Source organism: Pteropus vampyrus, unplaced genomic scaffold (assembly GCF_000151845.1).
Source record: "Pteropus vampyrus isolate Shadow unplaced genomic scaffold, Pvam_2.0 Scaffold10, whole genome shotgun sequence".
NCBI classification, from domain to species: domain Eukaryota; kingdom Metazoa; phylum Chordata; class Mammalia; order Chiroptera; family Pteropodidae; genus Pteropus; species Pteropus vampyrus.
Genome location: NW_011888791.1, coordinates 13,022,364 through 13,039,184, shown reverse-complemented (window position 1 = coordinate 13,039,184; position 16,821 = coordinate 13,022,364). Strand labels below are relative to the sequence as shown.

Sequence of the window (16,821 nt, the reverse complement as noted above, 5' to 3'; positions counted from 1 at the left end):
TTCTTCCTTTCAAGAGTGTTTGCTTGCTCTAGTTTCATATTATGCTTATTATTTTAAAAATGAAAAAATCAAGAGAAGGAACCCCAAATCATCTGTTATTCTTTCCCTCCAGACAACTACTGCCCACTTTTTGGTCTTTTTCTTTCATTCTTAAAAATTCTTCCTCTTCCTTCTCTTGTTCTTTACCCCTTTTTTCCTCTCCCTTCTCACTTTTTTCTCTTCAATTCAGCGATGAACATCGTCATCGTGCATAAATTTTTAATAGTGTTTAGGATTATTTTGTTTGCTTAAAATTTTAGGCAGCTTACTAAAACACATATGTCAGAAAAGGATAAAATGAAAAAGTTAAGGAAATCATGGGGAAAGCATAACAAGAGTAATATCATAATAAAGTCAGAGATAAGATTAAATCAAACGAAATTCTGTTGGTATATGCTGTTGCTTGAAATGGGATCATTCTTTTACCTCTTAGCTTCTCTGCAACCAAAGCTGGGATGGAATCACATTTCTGTTTGCCCTATTGTTACTATGTGTTTAGGATGTTAATATTGTTACATCTTTACATTTCTTGGATTACTTGATCATGGTGTATTATTCTTAAATAACATGTAGATCAGGTAGATTCTGGCCTTCAATTTGTGTCACCCTTGCCCCAAGAAGTTGCATTTCTGCAGCTCGGATTTGCAACTGTTTTAGTAAATATCCTGAGAATAAAAGCATCTTTGAATACTGGACTTACCTTTCCAGATTCTTGCCTTTTTGTGGGTTTTGGCTCAGTATCTCTTCATCATCTTGTTAGCCCTTTGATGCTTTGAAGAGCATGTTTTCATATTATATGTAGCTTTCGTAGTTGTCTTCAGAAGAATAAACCTAGCCTGCCATAATTAGAAGCAGAAGTCATAATTGACTTGTAAGTTAGCAAACTTTTCATTTTCATCTGCATCCTAGCTTTTATTACATGCATACCAATTTCAGCAATATCCCAGGAGTGGAGAATTTTTACATCGGATATTATCTAAGCAATATTGTTATTGCCCTCTCAAGGCACGTTAGTTTGGGCAATGTCTTGGAAGGTTCCAACATATAAACTGCATTTTCTTTTTAAAAAGCAGCCATTGATTGTTAGTAAGTTCTGCTGTTTTCATATCTGTAAAATATGGTACAGTAAGACTTCACTTAACATTGTGGATAGTTTCTGTGGCTTTAAGCAGAATGACATATAACAAAACCAACTTTATCATAAACTAATTGACATTAAAATAGTTAAGTTCCTATGGCATCTCATCATTGTTATAAAATGTTACCTGCTGTACTAAGGTTTTTGTTATTGTTATTGTTAAAAGCATTCCTTTAAATATGTAATATCTGCTATTCCATCATATTTGAATATTTTGCGTAAGTGCATGACAAATTAGTTCCAAAATTTCTTGTGTAGTTTGTCTTTGAAGAATAATGATGAAAGAGACCAAGTCTTTTTTTGCTATATCTAGTAATTTTCTTACCTTATATTTGCTCTAGATACTTTCTGAAAATACAGCAGAAGGGGATGAACAAAAATTCAGTGCTGGTGATTTCTAAATTACCCATGGCCTTCTCCATATCTGTTCCATTCTCAGTGATAATTACATGATGCTTTTAATAGCTGATTGCCTATTGAATAAATATTTTTTGTATTTGAAATTTTAGTTGAGACCTAGAAATTTTCAGCAAATTAAGCAGCAGAATGATTTAATTCATTATGAATCCACCAGGCTGTCAAACTTAGATCTTCTAGTTGTTTCTACATATTCAAATCACTGATTACAAGATAGAAAAGTAGCACATTTAATAATCATAATCATTGCAACAGTTTACCTTTATAACAGTAAACATACATATATAACTTGATTGATAGTTTATATTATAAAGCATTTAAAGATATTTTTATTTCAATTAACATTTAGAATGCTTTCTTGTATTTTACAGTGAATAGTCACATTGACAATCAATCCAAATGGTATATTTTATTCATAATCCTAATGTTGATATGCTGAATAGACTCAATGCTAACCTGTGAGGTCACAGGATCCTATGATTAGGGATGCTAGAAACAACAAAGAAGTATCCATTTGACTAAAGACCAATGCTAAAGACAAATTGAGGGTTTTGGCCAAATACTAAGGCTGCAGCTAGACTTTGATGCATCTTTGGTAAACATTTTCTATAATTCTGTCCTTTTCACGTGTTTCTCTTTGGTAATAATGTTGTACTGGGAAGTAACAGTACTCATAGTTTTTTTTTTTTTTTAAAGTATTCTACTCTATAATTTAAAACTTATCTTTTTACCACAGAGTGTTCAAGCAAGCAGGATTTTAATTGAGAAATTTTCATCTGAAAGCAAGGAAAGCGTTATTACTTTAAATCAGCATAGCAGAAGAGGTCTTAGGGTATGTATACTTTTTATTCTGAATTTTGAATTGGTTGCTTTATCTGCCTGCAGCTCAGATATTATTTCTAGTAATCTCAGAAATTATTTCTTGGTGCTTCTTCAGTCCAGGAAATGCCTCAGAACATTTACTGCTGTCACTGCCACAGCCACTTTGGATTATAGTTATCTCTTTATGTCGATCTCTTTTCTGAGGACACATTTCCTCTTTTTTAAATATGTTGTTTTTATGACACTCAGATGTTATCTACTAACCAATAGCAGGATATCTGCTGTGAGTTTTCCTAAGATTTCTAAAATTTCTGGTTTTGTACTCATTTATCACTTCTTGCCTGCCTAGATCTTCAATGATCAAAAGAATATGTTTATAAATCTTTTGACCAAATGGAGGAATTGTCATGGCCATGAAACACAGTAAAAGTTAATTCTCTAAATGGTGATTAGACTCATGCTCGTGACTTTATTATCACTACAGTGAATCCAAGTAAGCTAATTAAATAATAAACACAATTGGAGAGAAAAGAGATAGTGATTGAGAGAAAAAAGGTATAAAATTTATATAATTGGTTTATTAATAAGTGTCCTAAATATTATGGGGACAAATAAGAAACAGTTTTATTTTTCTCTCATCAGTGCCTTCAACTCTTTACTTTCCTTGATATCTTGAGATGCCGAGTGCTACATAGTAGAGAGTCTTAGAGTCCTGGGATAAATCAAATTCCTATTCTAGTCAGTTAAATGGGTTGAAAATGTGTGTATGCCTCTTCCCATACAGTCAAGAAATATTTTTTTTTTTAGGATATAATGTATCTATTTAATATAGATTAGTTTTTTTTGCTATTTTGCTCATAGCACTTATTAAATATTTGCCCTTTTGTATGTTTGGTCTTTGTATTCCTTACGAGCTTGGGGTCATATCATTATTATTCACTCTTTTATCTGTAACACCTATAGCAGTGACTATCAAATAAAAAATAATTGAACTAACTAATGACACTTTCTAGTTTGAAATGCCAGTTGTACTTTCTAGACCAGTGTAGTAGCACTACTTACATCTACCTATCAGATAATTCCTATTTTAAGTAGCTGTTTCTTTCAATCCATCCTCCTTCCTGTCCCCCGGCTATATTCTTAAAACACAGGTATGATTATATCACTCATCTCTCAACAAACTGAGTAACTCCACCTACCAAATAAAACCAGAGGGCTTAACTAAGTCTTATAACTTGGCCTCACTATATTTTCTATCCTACCTTCCATTATATTTCTGTTTGTGTAACCTCCATGTACCCTGTACTCTGCCTGCACCAGAGCCCTTGGGGACCAAAATCCCAGCACTGTGACACTTCTCAGTTTTTGTTTAGGCTATTCTATTGGCCTGGTATGTTCTCAACCCCATCTCAGTCCATGGAAATATTGCCACCTTTCACAGGCAAACCCTGATGCTACCTCTTCAAGCTGGTCAACTCAGTTTCCTTTCCATTCAGAATTAACCTGTCCTTCTCTTCTATTCCTTTGCTCCTCATTCATGCCATCTCTACAATCATTGCCACAGCCACTTTGAATTATAATTATTTCTTTATATCTGTTTCCATCATTATAGTGTTCGAGGATGTGGAACATGTCAGGTTTTTTTTTTTGTACTTTCTACTCTAGTATAGTGGTACTTCTCAACTCTTTAATATAATAGCTCTCATAATAAGTGATGATATTTGTGTGGTCTTATGGGTAAAAGGTTGAGGTTACTCATGATTAGAGGTGACTGTTCAGGGCAGTAGCTGCTCCAGGTCCCACTAGTGTAGCCCTAGGGCTAAGAGAGTTAATGGCTTAGCATATCTATGGCATATTCACACACACCTGTGCCCCTTATACCAATTGGAAAGCTTTGCAGCATAGCACCTTGCACATAGCAGATACTAGGTAAGTGTTTGCTATATCTAGTTGTATTGTAAAAATCAGGATAGTTTCCATTATTATACCTTTTCAAAATTAATTGACAGATTTTAAGTTCTGCTTCTCTCTGTGAACTCAGTAAGAACCTGTGCTTTAACTAATATTGCTGCATTTTGTTAATTTACCTAAACAGTTACTGTTGGTCAACTGATATTTATTGGTCATATGATATTTTAGTTTACCACATAGTATCTAAAGTCAATGTATAATTATCATTTTATTATTTCAGCTTTTTTACCTAAAAAAATCTTCATCATTTGAAAATATCCAAAAAAGTTTCAGCACACAATCTCTACAATTAAAGGTATGATAATTTTCACTTTTTATTATTCAAAGGAAATGTTTATTTTACAAGTAATTATCACCACCTATATATTTTGTTTGTTTGTTTGCATTCCTGAAATAGTGTAGTCAGTTGATTCATCCAGAGTTGATTGAAAGTTTGTAGTTGAGTATGTATTTGCTAGCCTGTGTAAATTGTGCTTGGTGGTAGCATTGTAAGATTTCAACAACTCTTGGAAGTGTCTTATAGTCATTATTTGACTTTAACTGGTACATTATAAATCATTTATACTATTGACCTACACTTGAATCAGGCTCACAGTTTGAAAACATTTTCACGAACACTATTCCAGTTTGATCTTGAACTTCATAATATCCTGATGAGAAGGAAGGTGAGACAGATACACGTTTTATACATGAAAAAGCAAAGGTTAGAAAGTGATAAATGGCAGAGCTAGTACTGAAACCCATACTTCTTACCAAATGAAATGTACTTTCCTCTTCACCAAGAATCCATAGGCATTTTTGAAAGACTGGTTCTTACCATCAGTGGCACTGACATCTAGCTCCCAGTTTTTTTTCTCCCCAAGATCTGACAGTAACTTCCTTGATTCTCTATGTTAATTGCTTCTAACTTGCTTGTTTAAAAATTAAATTTATTGGGGTAAGTGAAATTATATAGGTTTCAAGTGTACAGCTCAATACATATTTGTCACATGTGTATTCCATTGTGTGTTCACTACCCAAATTTAAATTTCTTTCTGGCTAACTTGCTTTTAACTTGACTAACTTTAGCCTACTTCCTATTTCATTTCTAACGTTCTCCTTTTTTATTAACTCTTCGATTCCTCTGTTTTGTAAGCCTGTACACTGACACTATTCTTAAGATTTATTTCATTGACAAATAATTGACATATAACATTACATTAGTTTTAGGGGTACAACGTAATGATTCAATTTGTATATATTTTGAAATAATCACTACAATAAGCCATCATCACACATAGTTACACACTTTTTCTTATGATGAGAACCTTTAAGATCTACTCTCTTAGCAACTTTCAGATATCCAAGACAGTATTTTAACTACAGTCACCATGCTGTACATTACATCCTCAGAAATTATTTATTTTATAACTGGACATTTATACCTTTTGGACAGCCATCACTCTTTTTGCCTACACTCAACTCTCCAGCTCTGCAGCCAACCAATCTGTTGTCTGTATCTATGAGTTTTTTATGTTTTTAAAAAAATATTTTTGTTTTTGTTTTGTTTTTTTTTTTTTTTAGATTTCACATATAGATGGGATCATATAGTATTTGCATTTCACTTAATGTCCTCGAAGTTCATCCATATTGTTGCAAATGGTGGGATATCCCTCTGTTTTATGGCTGAATAGTATTCTAATATATGTATTTTTATATCTTGGCTTGTGAATACTGCTACAAAAAACATGGGGGTGCAGATATCTCTTTGAGATCATGATTTCTTTCTTTTGTATATATACACAGAAGTGGAATTGCTGGATCACATGGTAATTCTATTCTCAATTTTTTGAGGAACATCCATACTTTTCTTTAATGGTTGTACCAGTTTATATTCTCTTCAACAGTGCACAAGGGTTCCCTTTTCTTCACCACTTGATGTCGCTTGTCCTTTTGAGACTAGCCATTCTAACACATGTAAGGTGATATCTTATTGTGGTTTTGATTTGCATTTCCCTAATGTTTAGTGATGTTGATCATCTTTCCATGAACCTGTTGGCCATTTGTAAGTCTTTGTTGGAAAAAAATCTCTATTCGGTTCCTCTGCTCATTTTTTAATCAGATTGTTTGGGTGCTTTTTCCTACTGAGTTGTAAGAGTTCCTTATACATTTTAGATATTAATCCCTTATCAGATTGATGGTTTGCAAATATTTTTCTCCATTCCAGGTTGCCATTTCATTTTGCTGATCATTTATTTTACAGTGGAGAAGCTTTTCGTTTAATATATTCTTACTTGTTTATTTTTGCTTTTGTTGCTTGTGCTTTTAGTGTTATATACAAAAAATCATCACCAAGGCCAACATCAAGGAAATTTTCCTATATTTTCTTCTAGTAGTTTTACAGTTTCAGGTCTAACTTGAGTCTTTAATTCATTTTGAGTTAATTTTTGTAAGTAGTGTAAGATAGAGGTCCAATTTCATTCATTTGCATGTGAATATCCACTTTTCCCAGCAAATTTCTTAAAGAGACTAGCCTTTTCACATTGAGTGTTCTTGGCTCGCTTGTATAATAGTTGATTATATGTATTATATATGTCTCTGTTCCATTGGTCTATGTGCCTATTTTTATGACAATATCATGCTGTTTTTATTACTGTGTCTTTGTAATAAAGTTTGAAATAAAGAATTGTGATGTCTCCACTTTTGTTCTTATTTCTTAGGATTGCTTTGGCTATTTGGGGCCTTTTGTGGTTCCATACAAATTTTAGGGTTGTTTTTCTACTTCTGTGAAAAATGTCATTGGGCTTTTCCTAGGGATTGTGTTGAATTAATAAATGGCTTTGGGTAGTACAGACATTTAAAAATACTAATTTTTCTAATTCATGAACTTGAGATATCTTTCCATATATTTGTGTCTTCTTCAATTTCCTTCATCAAAGTATTGTAATTTTCAGTGTATAAATCCTTCATCTTCTTGGTTAAATTTATTCCTAAATATTTTATTATTTTTGATGCTATTGTAAATGTGATTACTTTATTTTTCAGGTATGCAACTGATTTTTGTATGTTGATTTTGTAACTTGCAACTTTACTGATTTATTAATTAGTTCTAATAGTGTTTTGGTGGTCTTTACAGTTTTCTTATATAGGATTATATCTTCTTCACAAGCAGACAATTTGACTTCTTTTTTGATTTGGACGTCTTTTTCTTTTTTTTTTCACTTTTTCTTTTCTAATTGCTCTAGCCAGGACTTACAGTACTATGTTGAATGAAAGTGGCAAAACCGAGTACTTCTGTCTTATTCCTGATCTTAGTGTGAAATCTTTCAATTTTATACTGTTGAATATGATATTAGTTGTGGGTTTGTCATATGTGGTCTTTTTTATGTTGAGTTTTGTTCCTTCCATGCCAAATCTGTTGAGAGTTTTTATCATAAAAGAATGTTGAACTTTGTCAAATCCCTTTTCTGCATCAATTGAGATGATCATAGGATCTTTATCTTTTATTCTATAAATGTGATGTATCACATTTTTGATTTGTGTATGTTGAACCATTCTTGCATCTGAGGGATAAATATCACATGGTCATATTGTATGATCCTTTTAATGTGATGTTGAATTCAGTTTGCTAATATTTTCTTTTCTTGATATATATATATGATATATATATATGATACATATATATATGATATATATATATGATACATATACATATATATATATATGTCAGTAATATCTCAGTAAAGCTGGAAACAAAAACTTAAACCCACTCTGGTAGCTCTGCTCTATAGTTATAGATTCTGTCAGTGATTTCTTACAGAGTGTTCTACGCAGCTGTATAAGGCTACTCTGTGTAATTTATATCTAGACAGCAAGTGGGAATATGAGCATCTTATATTCTACATCTTTTCAGATATATGTTTTCCTAATATATTCATATGTGTTTATATTTCTTGATATTTACATATACATACATACATACATACATACATATATTCCATTGTTTATTTACTTCTCTATTTTCTATTCTATTTATGTATTGAGCTAACATATAGTTTCTTGAGATAGGGGAAGTATAGTAAGTCATGGAGGATAAATATTTCTAATGTATTTGGTACATCTTAAAGTATATAACTAGCTTGTATGAAGTAGTTATGTTTGGAATTTGAGCCTAAATTCACTATAATGAAAAACATCTCTAAAACAAATTATTATTTATTAGCAAAAAATTAAATGCAGTTAATTTATTGACAATAGTTCAATAGGCTGGAAATGCTATAACAAAGGATTGGAATTAATCTCTTTTACTAGTAATGGGTGCTGTTAGAGTTTCAAGTACTAATGCATAATGACTGCAAATTATTAATAATGATTAATATTGTAATATTAATATTATTGTTAAATTAAGTTGATTCTATAATATTAGAGAAAATAAATATTAGACTGGAATCTTATTACTTAAGCTTATAAGTACTGAATTGAAAATTATTGTAGAGGATATTTGAATACTATTGTATAGAAAGTCAATGTTGTTAAAGTGCTTTTGAAAATAGATTCACAATTTTCTTTTATAGGATAAGGCATTTTAATAATTTTTGTGTATTGTACCTATTTTTTGCATTAAAAGTAAAAGTAGAGTATGAACTTTATTTGGATATGTAAAAGCATTCTCTTTTAATTAAGAATATAGAAAATAATATTTAATGCCTATCTACTTTATAGTGTTATTTTTATGAAGCTAACTAAATGTTGTTTGACCAATTAAATTATAGTACTTTGTTTTAACTAATCTATTATTAACTTTATAAACTGACTTTTGGAAAAATCAGGAATATATGATTTAAAATTTTTCAATAGTGACTAGACTACATTAATAGTAATTGTAACTGAATTAATTTTAAATGTACAGCAATTAAATTGATTTTATATTTTTTCTGCCTCTTTGTTTCTTCTTCAATAAGAGAGTAAAATCTGCAGTTGAGTTGAGGGAGGAGACCATAGTTCCATTAGAGATTAAAGATAACATGCAAAACAATATAAAAGAGGTGATGTTTCAAAAAGCAAAAGAATTGGAGCGTCGTCAGATGGTTGAGCTAAATGAAACTGAAGAACCCATCGTAAAAGAAAATATAGATACCATCTTAGATACCATTCAGGACAATTACAGTGTGACAGATCTGTCTGTGTCTCTCGTTGAAGCGTCTAAAAAAGCTGGCATTAGTTACATTGTGTATCCCAAGAAAAAGAGAATAAAATGGAAGAAAGGATGGAAACTCCGTAGAGTTACAATGGTGTTGGAAGAGTTATCCAAATCTCCAAAAATTCTTAAAAGGTCCTGTTTAATCAATAATTGTTATAGTTTAAGAAATGCATTGTGGTTTTGGCCTTAATTTTATAATTTCACCCATTGAAGTTGTTATTATTTTACTCAACACTGAAGATATGCTGAACTCTTAGCTAAAAATAATCCCTTATTTTTTAATATACAGCTGTTTAATAGCATAAATATGTGAATAGTTCAAACTATAAGTTAAAGGTGGGGCTGCTTTAAGAACATGAAGTAAGACTAAGTCAATTTAATGGCTAAATGAAATCTCTTAGTAGAAAGAAATGAAATCTACTAAGTTTTTTTCTAAAGTAATTTAGGACGGAAACCCTATTCCAGCTCCAGATCCTACCAATTTGAAAGGAAATAGATTACTGAAATTTAATCGTTTTTAAATTTTAAAGTATCGAATTGAGTAATAAATTAGATAGACAAACTGGTTTTTGTATGTTATGAGACCTAATTCAGAGATTAACACAAAGAAATAATTTTTCTCCTTACTTGGAGGTAATAATATCTAGCATGTTTAAAAATATGGAGGGACCTAAAATAACAACAGCTTAAAGTTCAGGTATGGTCATGTTTAAGTATTCAAGACATTCTTATAATCCAGTGCTGTACAAAATAGTTTCCAAAAAGCTCTGAGCTTTGTTTCTCTTTAGATATCTCCAGATGACAAAAAATTCATTAAACTTATGCCGTTTTGAAAAGTAAAGACTTTCCTGGTGATAAAAGTCATGTGCTTTGTTCACTTTATTGTTATAAAGACTCGCTGGTTCTGAAAAAGAGTTAATTATATTTTGATGTGGTGACTTATTGTCATCTCTTAGAAGACCAGGGAGTAACCTTATGTAAGTGTGAGTGACAGAGTGGAACAGAGACTAGCCCTGGTGGAGACTGCCATTCAAGTCAAGCCCCGAGTTCTCCGCACACTACTTTTGCTTAAGCTTCCCCTGCAACAAATTTAATAGCTGGAAGCTTTTTTGTTAGCTCATCTTTAGAACACTTTAGGTAGGTTTTTCTAAGTCGACAAATGTTTTAGATAGAACCAGAAGATTGCTTATACATTTTTGATGCATTTTCTCTTTTCAAAGTGTTATGAATCTTCACCATCCTAGAAAAGATAATATACAGCACCATTTTGGCCATAACCAAAGTGACTTCTATCTATACAAAGGATATAAGTGATGTAACACTGCTTCACTGTGATGTTTTACTGTTTACTGACTATATCATTCTGATTATAAAGTTTAACCATTTGAAGAGACTTATTTGCTTTTTAATAACTGTATAGACTGCTAATAGTTATAACAGGAGCTATAGGATGAGCCTTTTGGTGAAGGCAGTCCTGGTTTACTTGGCCCATCTTGCTCTGTTACACCCCCAAGAGAGGCAGAATTTATTATCTACAAGCAGGAGGTGACATATTTTCCTTAGTGCCACTTAGTCCCCCTTGGTCGGGTATTACATTTAGTATACTGTCTTGGTAGATGGCGATATGGGATAGAATGGAGACAGTCCAGAAATTTCCACTCGACCTTTACTGCTATTATCTCCCTCAGGTTATAGCTTATGCAGTTATTAAGTTGATTCATTCCCACTATGCATTCTGGGAGTAGGGAAATTATCACAGTATGGGTCCATGTCTCACAAGGTCTGCTGTTAGGCGGTTTCAGGCCAAGATTCTTTCTACTACTCAACCTTCATAATTCCCCAATTAGGTTGATGGATTTCAGTGGCATCCACAGTGGGTATCTATCTGTGGATCAACATAAGTTTAGAGCCAGTATCTAATAAACTGCAGAAGGTTTGCGTTTTTAATCTTTCTCAGATATTTGGAAGCTTTTGGGGAAAATTCAATAAATATACCTAGGCCACATAATAAGATCCTTCCTCAGTGGGACATGCCTGGCCTTCTTGTCAAGTGGGAGGTTTTGGATTGTGAGCTGGCTTATGTCTGAGAGCTGGGTAACCACTATAACTAGTTAGGCATATACCCAGAAGACCTAGAAGTTTTTCACCTATGTAAGTGAAAGAACACCTTAGAAGCCTGCCCATATACCTCATTTCTAAGGACCTATAGTCTTTTAGTTATTGCCACAGATCCTTGTGTGTTAAAATTCTGTGATTACCATTCTGTCCCTGTGGTTTATTTTGGTAATTGTGTCCACAAAATCCAGAAATTTGTGTTTAACAAATCTCTGGCAACTCTGATGCACAATAGAGAAATAGTTTTGTTTGTGGCTGAGTTGATTTATTGATTATAAAAATAATTATGTTTCTCTAATTTAAAAATCACTCTTTTAAAAACTAGATCAATGTCTCACGGAATTCTTCCTGGACAGAAGAAATATTTTCTGAAAATTCCATTATATGAACGTCCATTTCAGAGTCCCAGCTTACCATCGTGTTTAAATTTTGACAAATTTGCCCAAAGTCGTGGAGGAATTCCAGAAAATACTGACCCTCAAACATGGGTTGTTGATCTATTCTCTAAGCATAAACCTCAGAAGACAACTGCAAGAGAGAAAGTTGTTAAAATATTTGTTCCGAAAGACTTGTCTGAAGAAGTGAAGGAACCACCAAAACTAGAACTGAGTGATTCTTTGATGTCTAGTCTTCCTCCAGACGTCATTAAACATTATGAATCCGAAGTGAAGATCTTGACTGAAGAAATAAATCATAAAAAAATATATCCTGCATTTTTATACTGTAGACGTGGAGCTATTTATAGGAAACTGGGAAAGTTACAGAGTGCCATGAATGATCTACAGGAAGTAAGTTTTATTTAATCAAAATAACTATTTACAATTTATACTTGCATATTATTATATAATAGTTTTTACTAAAATTTTGAACAATGAATTTGTATTGGATATTTGTGATTATACAAATTATATTTATTGACATTTTCAAATAATAAATATTAAAAGCACTAGATTTTGTTTGTCAGATTGAGAGGTACTATTTTATACTATATACTTAATAAAACAATTGGGATCCCTAATGCTTGAAACTTGATAGGCTATCTTTTAATAAATCAACTTTAATTGAATTTATACATATATTTTCTAGGCTATACTTTTGGAACCATTGTTTCTCAATGCCTATTGGCACCGACATCTCATTTATCTTTTCCAAGACAAAATTAGTGAAGCTTTGGATGACTTGAATTATATAAATAAATATAATAAAAATAATGCAGGTGGGTTATCTGTGCAGACAATTATATTGATTATATCTTTACCTAAGCTTTGGTGATTTAGTGGTATTATAAATATACATAAACCAGTAGACATAGGTCTTCAAACAGATTGTGACTTTCATAAGTTAAATTTATTGTAATATTGTAAATTTAAGACTTGTATGATCTTGTATTATTTTCAAAATACTCATCATGTTTTAAAATGTTAATGTCCTTGGTATATATTACAATAAATTGGTTGCTTACTGTTCATACCACAAAAAGAATATGAACTTAAAAATTAAGAGTTTTAGTGTTCCTAAGACTTCTTGGTTGGATGAAATCTATATGTTTGCCCTTATGGAACATAATTTAATCAACTTGAACTTTTGGAGAATGAGAAAATGTCATTTTCATCTTTGTATCCCCAGCATCCATAACATACCCCTAAAATGTAGCACGAGCTTTATAAACGTTTTCTGATCTATGCTGATCTCTGCTAAAAGTCCATATGATTTTGTGCTATTAAAATCTAACTTTTCACTATAAACATTAAAAGATTATGAAACATTTCAGATATACAAATAAGTAATAGTTAATTTTGTTACTTCAAATTGAAGTTAAAAATGCTTTTAAGCATAAATGAGTATTATCCAGACTCGGAGAACAAATTTTGCACTGTTGAAATTAAAACAACAACAACAATAACAAACCCTTACTTTAAATGGTTAAGAAAGTATGGTAGAGAAACATTATTCTAAGACTACTGTTTTGGAGAGGGAGGGATTAATCTTTAAAAGTTTTTATAGTTCATAAAAGGACCATAACACTAAATTTTACCTTTTTAATTAATTTTAGAGGCATATTTGTCAAAGGCAGAAATTTTCCGGAGAAAAAACGACATTACTTTGGCTATTCTAAACTATACACAGGCAATTAAATGCAAGCCCATGGATGCTGATATGTATTTCAGGAGGGGTGAGATGTATGAAATAACTAACAAAGTACTGGCCATTGATGACTTTTCCAAAGTAAGCTGTATCACATATAATGCTCCCATTTATATGTTTTAGATTATGGTCTCAATCTAATACTATAGCAGTTGTTGAAATGCTTTCACATATGTTGTATAATCAAAAATAATTTATTATAGGTTAAGACCTATAGCATTCATTACTAGAATTGACATTACCACTATGTCAATTTTTAAAAAATAATTTATTTCTCAATTACATTTGACATACAATATTATATTAGTCTCAGGTGTACAACATGGTGATTAGATATTTGTATAACTTATGAAGTGACCACCCCACTAAGTTTACTATCCATGTGATACTACACATGGTTATTTCAAATACTATATTCCCTATGCTGCACTTACACTCCCATGACTATTTTTATAACTGGCAATTTGTGTATCTTAACTCTTTCTTCTTTTTTACCAATTCCCCCCAAGCCATCTGGCAACCATCAGTTTGTTTTCTGTATCTATGAGTTTGTTTCTGTTTTGTTTTTTTATTTATTTTTATTTTATTTTATTTATTGTGTGTGTGTGTGTGTGTGTGTGTGTGTGTGTGTTTAGATTCTACATATAAGTGAAATCATATGGTATTTGTCTTTGTCTGACTTATTTTACTTAGCATAATACTCTCTAGGTCCATCCATGTTGTCACAAATGAAAGATTTCACTCTTTTTTTTGTGGCTGAGTCAAAAATTTTAAAATTAGAATTAGTGAATAGATTTACATCACGGAGTTGGCTGTGGGAGCATTTGAGACAGCTCTGAGGAGGGCTTGACTTTTCCAACTTTCTCCTCTTGAACCATAAAATAGTAGTTTTATGCTTTGAAAATTGTTTCTTCCCTTCAAATGAGAGAGAAAATCAAATCATTCTCCACTTAACTCTTGAGATATAGCAAATCCATCTTATCTCAAAGAAGCTGTGCTCATGGATTTGTTCATTCATTCATTCACTCAGAAATATTTATTGACTAAGGTACTCTATAATGTAGTAAATAAATCTTAATTAATAAAATGAACATATTTCCTGCTTACGTGGAGCCTATTGCCTAAAGGACAGATATTAAAGAAAGAAATACATAAATATATAATTATAAATTATGATGACTTCTATGAAGAAAATAAAAATGATAAGGATGGGTAATTTATATTTGGTTGGGGGATATCAAGGAATTCCCTTGAGGAACTTTTAGCTGAATTATACTTTGAGGCTAGAGTCAGGCAAAATATTCCCCTGATTCCAGCAGAATTCTAACCTTGATCTAACTCTAAATTCTTAGTTCATAGTACAATTGAGAATTTAGAAATTATTTAAATAAGTTATCTTTCCACTTTCCCAGCTGCTCTATTTCTTAATCCATGATGTTAGCCACATACTTGCCATTATTTTATTTCAAGAGAATATTGTCTTGTAATTTCTGGTGTAGAAAAAAATCATTTCAATATTTTCTTTTGAAGATATTGAAATTATTAGACTATCTATTCTGTTTGTTTCCTCCATCTGGCATCAATAGTTTAAAAATTGACTAATTTAATTGACTGATTATTTAAATTGACTAATTTTAAATTGACTAATAGTTTAAAAATTGACCAATCGACTAAAGCAATTTGAGGTCAAACAAACTTCAAAATTTTTAGGGTTTTTTTCCCTATTTTAAAAATACTTGGAAATCTTTGTGTTTCAGTTCTCCTCACCCCCCACTATCAGTAGATGAGGAGCTTTACAACTGAGTAGACAATGATTTAATCTGTTCACTCCATTGCCTTTTATGTCAATGTGAAATGAATGAACCATACCAATGTCAATTCATTTGTCTCCACAGTTTTAGAGAGTAGATTAATCAACATCTGATTTGATTGAATCAGCCTTAATGTGGTCAATATGTGCTATCTTTAGGGATATAATTGGGATAAAATTGATAGATCAGATATAACTCTACTCTAGTTGAACAAGTCACTTATGAAATTTTACCAGTGAAAATTTCAGTGGGTAAAAGCCTTGGCTGCTTGTCTATGCTGATTTTTTTTTCTCTCTCTGTTATAAAACCTCCCTTTTCTAGAATTTGATGATGAATGGATTTCCTAAAGACATGGTCTTTAAATGCAAATTTCAGTTTTGCATCTTAAATTAATTTGCTTAAAAAAGTCTGAAGTTAAAAACAGACTTGTAATCCATTTAATTTGTTATGGGTTTATATACCTTTTTAAAAAATGATGTGATATGTTTTTGTGTCTCCTCTCCACTCTTACCCCCATGCAGTGTATTTTTTATGATCCCCAAAGAATAGATGCATTATTGAAACGTGGACTGTTTTTCTATGAAAATGAAAACTGGAATGCAGCCATACAGGATTTTACAGCCTTGCTAAATGTAGATCCCCAAAATTCTCAAGCAAGGTGAGAATTATTTTATATGCGATGTTTGAAATTATACTATTTTTTACAAGTACTTTCTCAGGAAAGAAAATTGCTTAAAATACCAGACAGCTCTTTAAAAACAGTGAATCAATTCTCCATGCTACCAATGAATGGAAATCTTTATCTATAACATAACAATGGTGGTTAATTTAATAGGCATAAAATGACAATTTAGACAATTTAGAGTTTCATTAGTATTTTCTTTTTTTTTGGTCTTTTAAAAAATTTGTTAGCATTCTCTAAATACTACTTACATTATCAGCTTTTAAAGTTTGGCCTACATTTTTGTTCCTTTAATTATTTTTTTCCCTTTTTTATGTCCTTTGTATTTACTGAGTACTGAGTATAGAGAACCGTTTCTATAGATTTCTATAACATTGTAACTTTGACATTAACCTTTGTTTTTCCAACTTTATTGTGCATGAAGCAGTTCTCATTTTGTTGCTTTTCTTTTAATCTAAGTTTTGTTTTGAAGAGTTTTAAAAAATGTGTATAGTCATATTTG

General features: G+C 31.4%; 1 protein-coding gene across 1 annotated transcript in view; it reads left to right on the top strand.

The window, feature by feature from the left end:
- TTC6 (tetratricopeptide repeat domain 6) overlaps positions 1 to 16,821 on the top strand; it is a 197,734-nt gene that overhangs the window by 112,545 nt on the left and 68,368 nt on the right. The window contains exons 10-16 of the mRNA XM_023521640.1: positions 2,331 to 2,426; positions 4,608 to 4,682; positions 9,328 to 9,698; positions 12,007 to 12,469; positions 12,768 to 12,897; positions 13,735 to 13,907; positions 16,159 to 16,295. Of these exons, the coding sequence (XP_023377408.1) occupies positions 2,331 to 2,426; positions 4,608 to 4,682; positions 9,328 to 9,698; positions 12,007 to 12,469; positions 12,768 to 12,897; positions 13,735 to 13,907; positions 16,159 to 16,295 (1,445 nt within the window). The remainder of the gene's footprint in view (positions 1 to 2,330; positions 2,427 to 4,607; positions 4,683 to 9,327; positions 9,699 to 12,006; positions 12,470 to 12,767; positions 12,898 to 13,734; positions 13,908 to 16,158; positions 16,296 to 16,821) is intronic.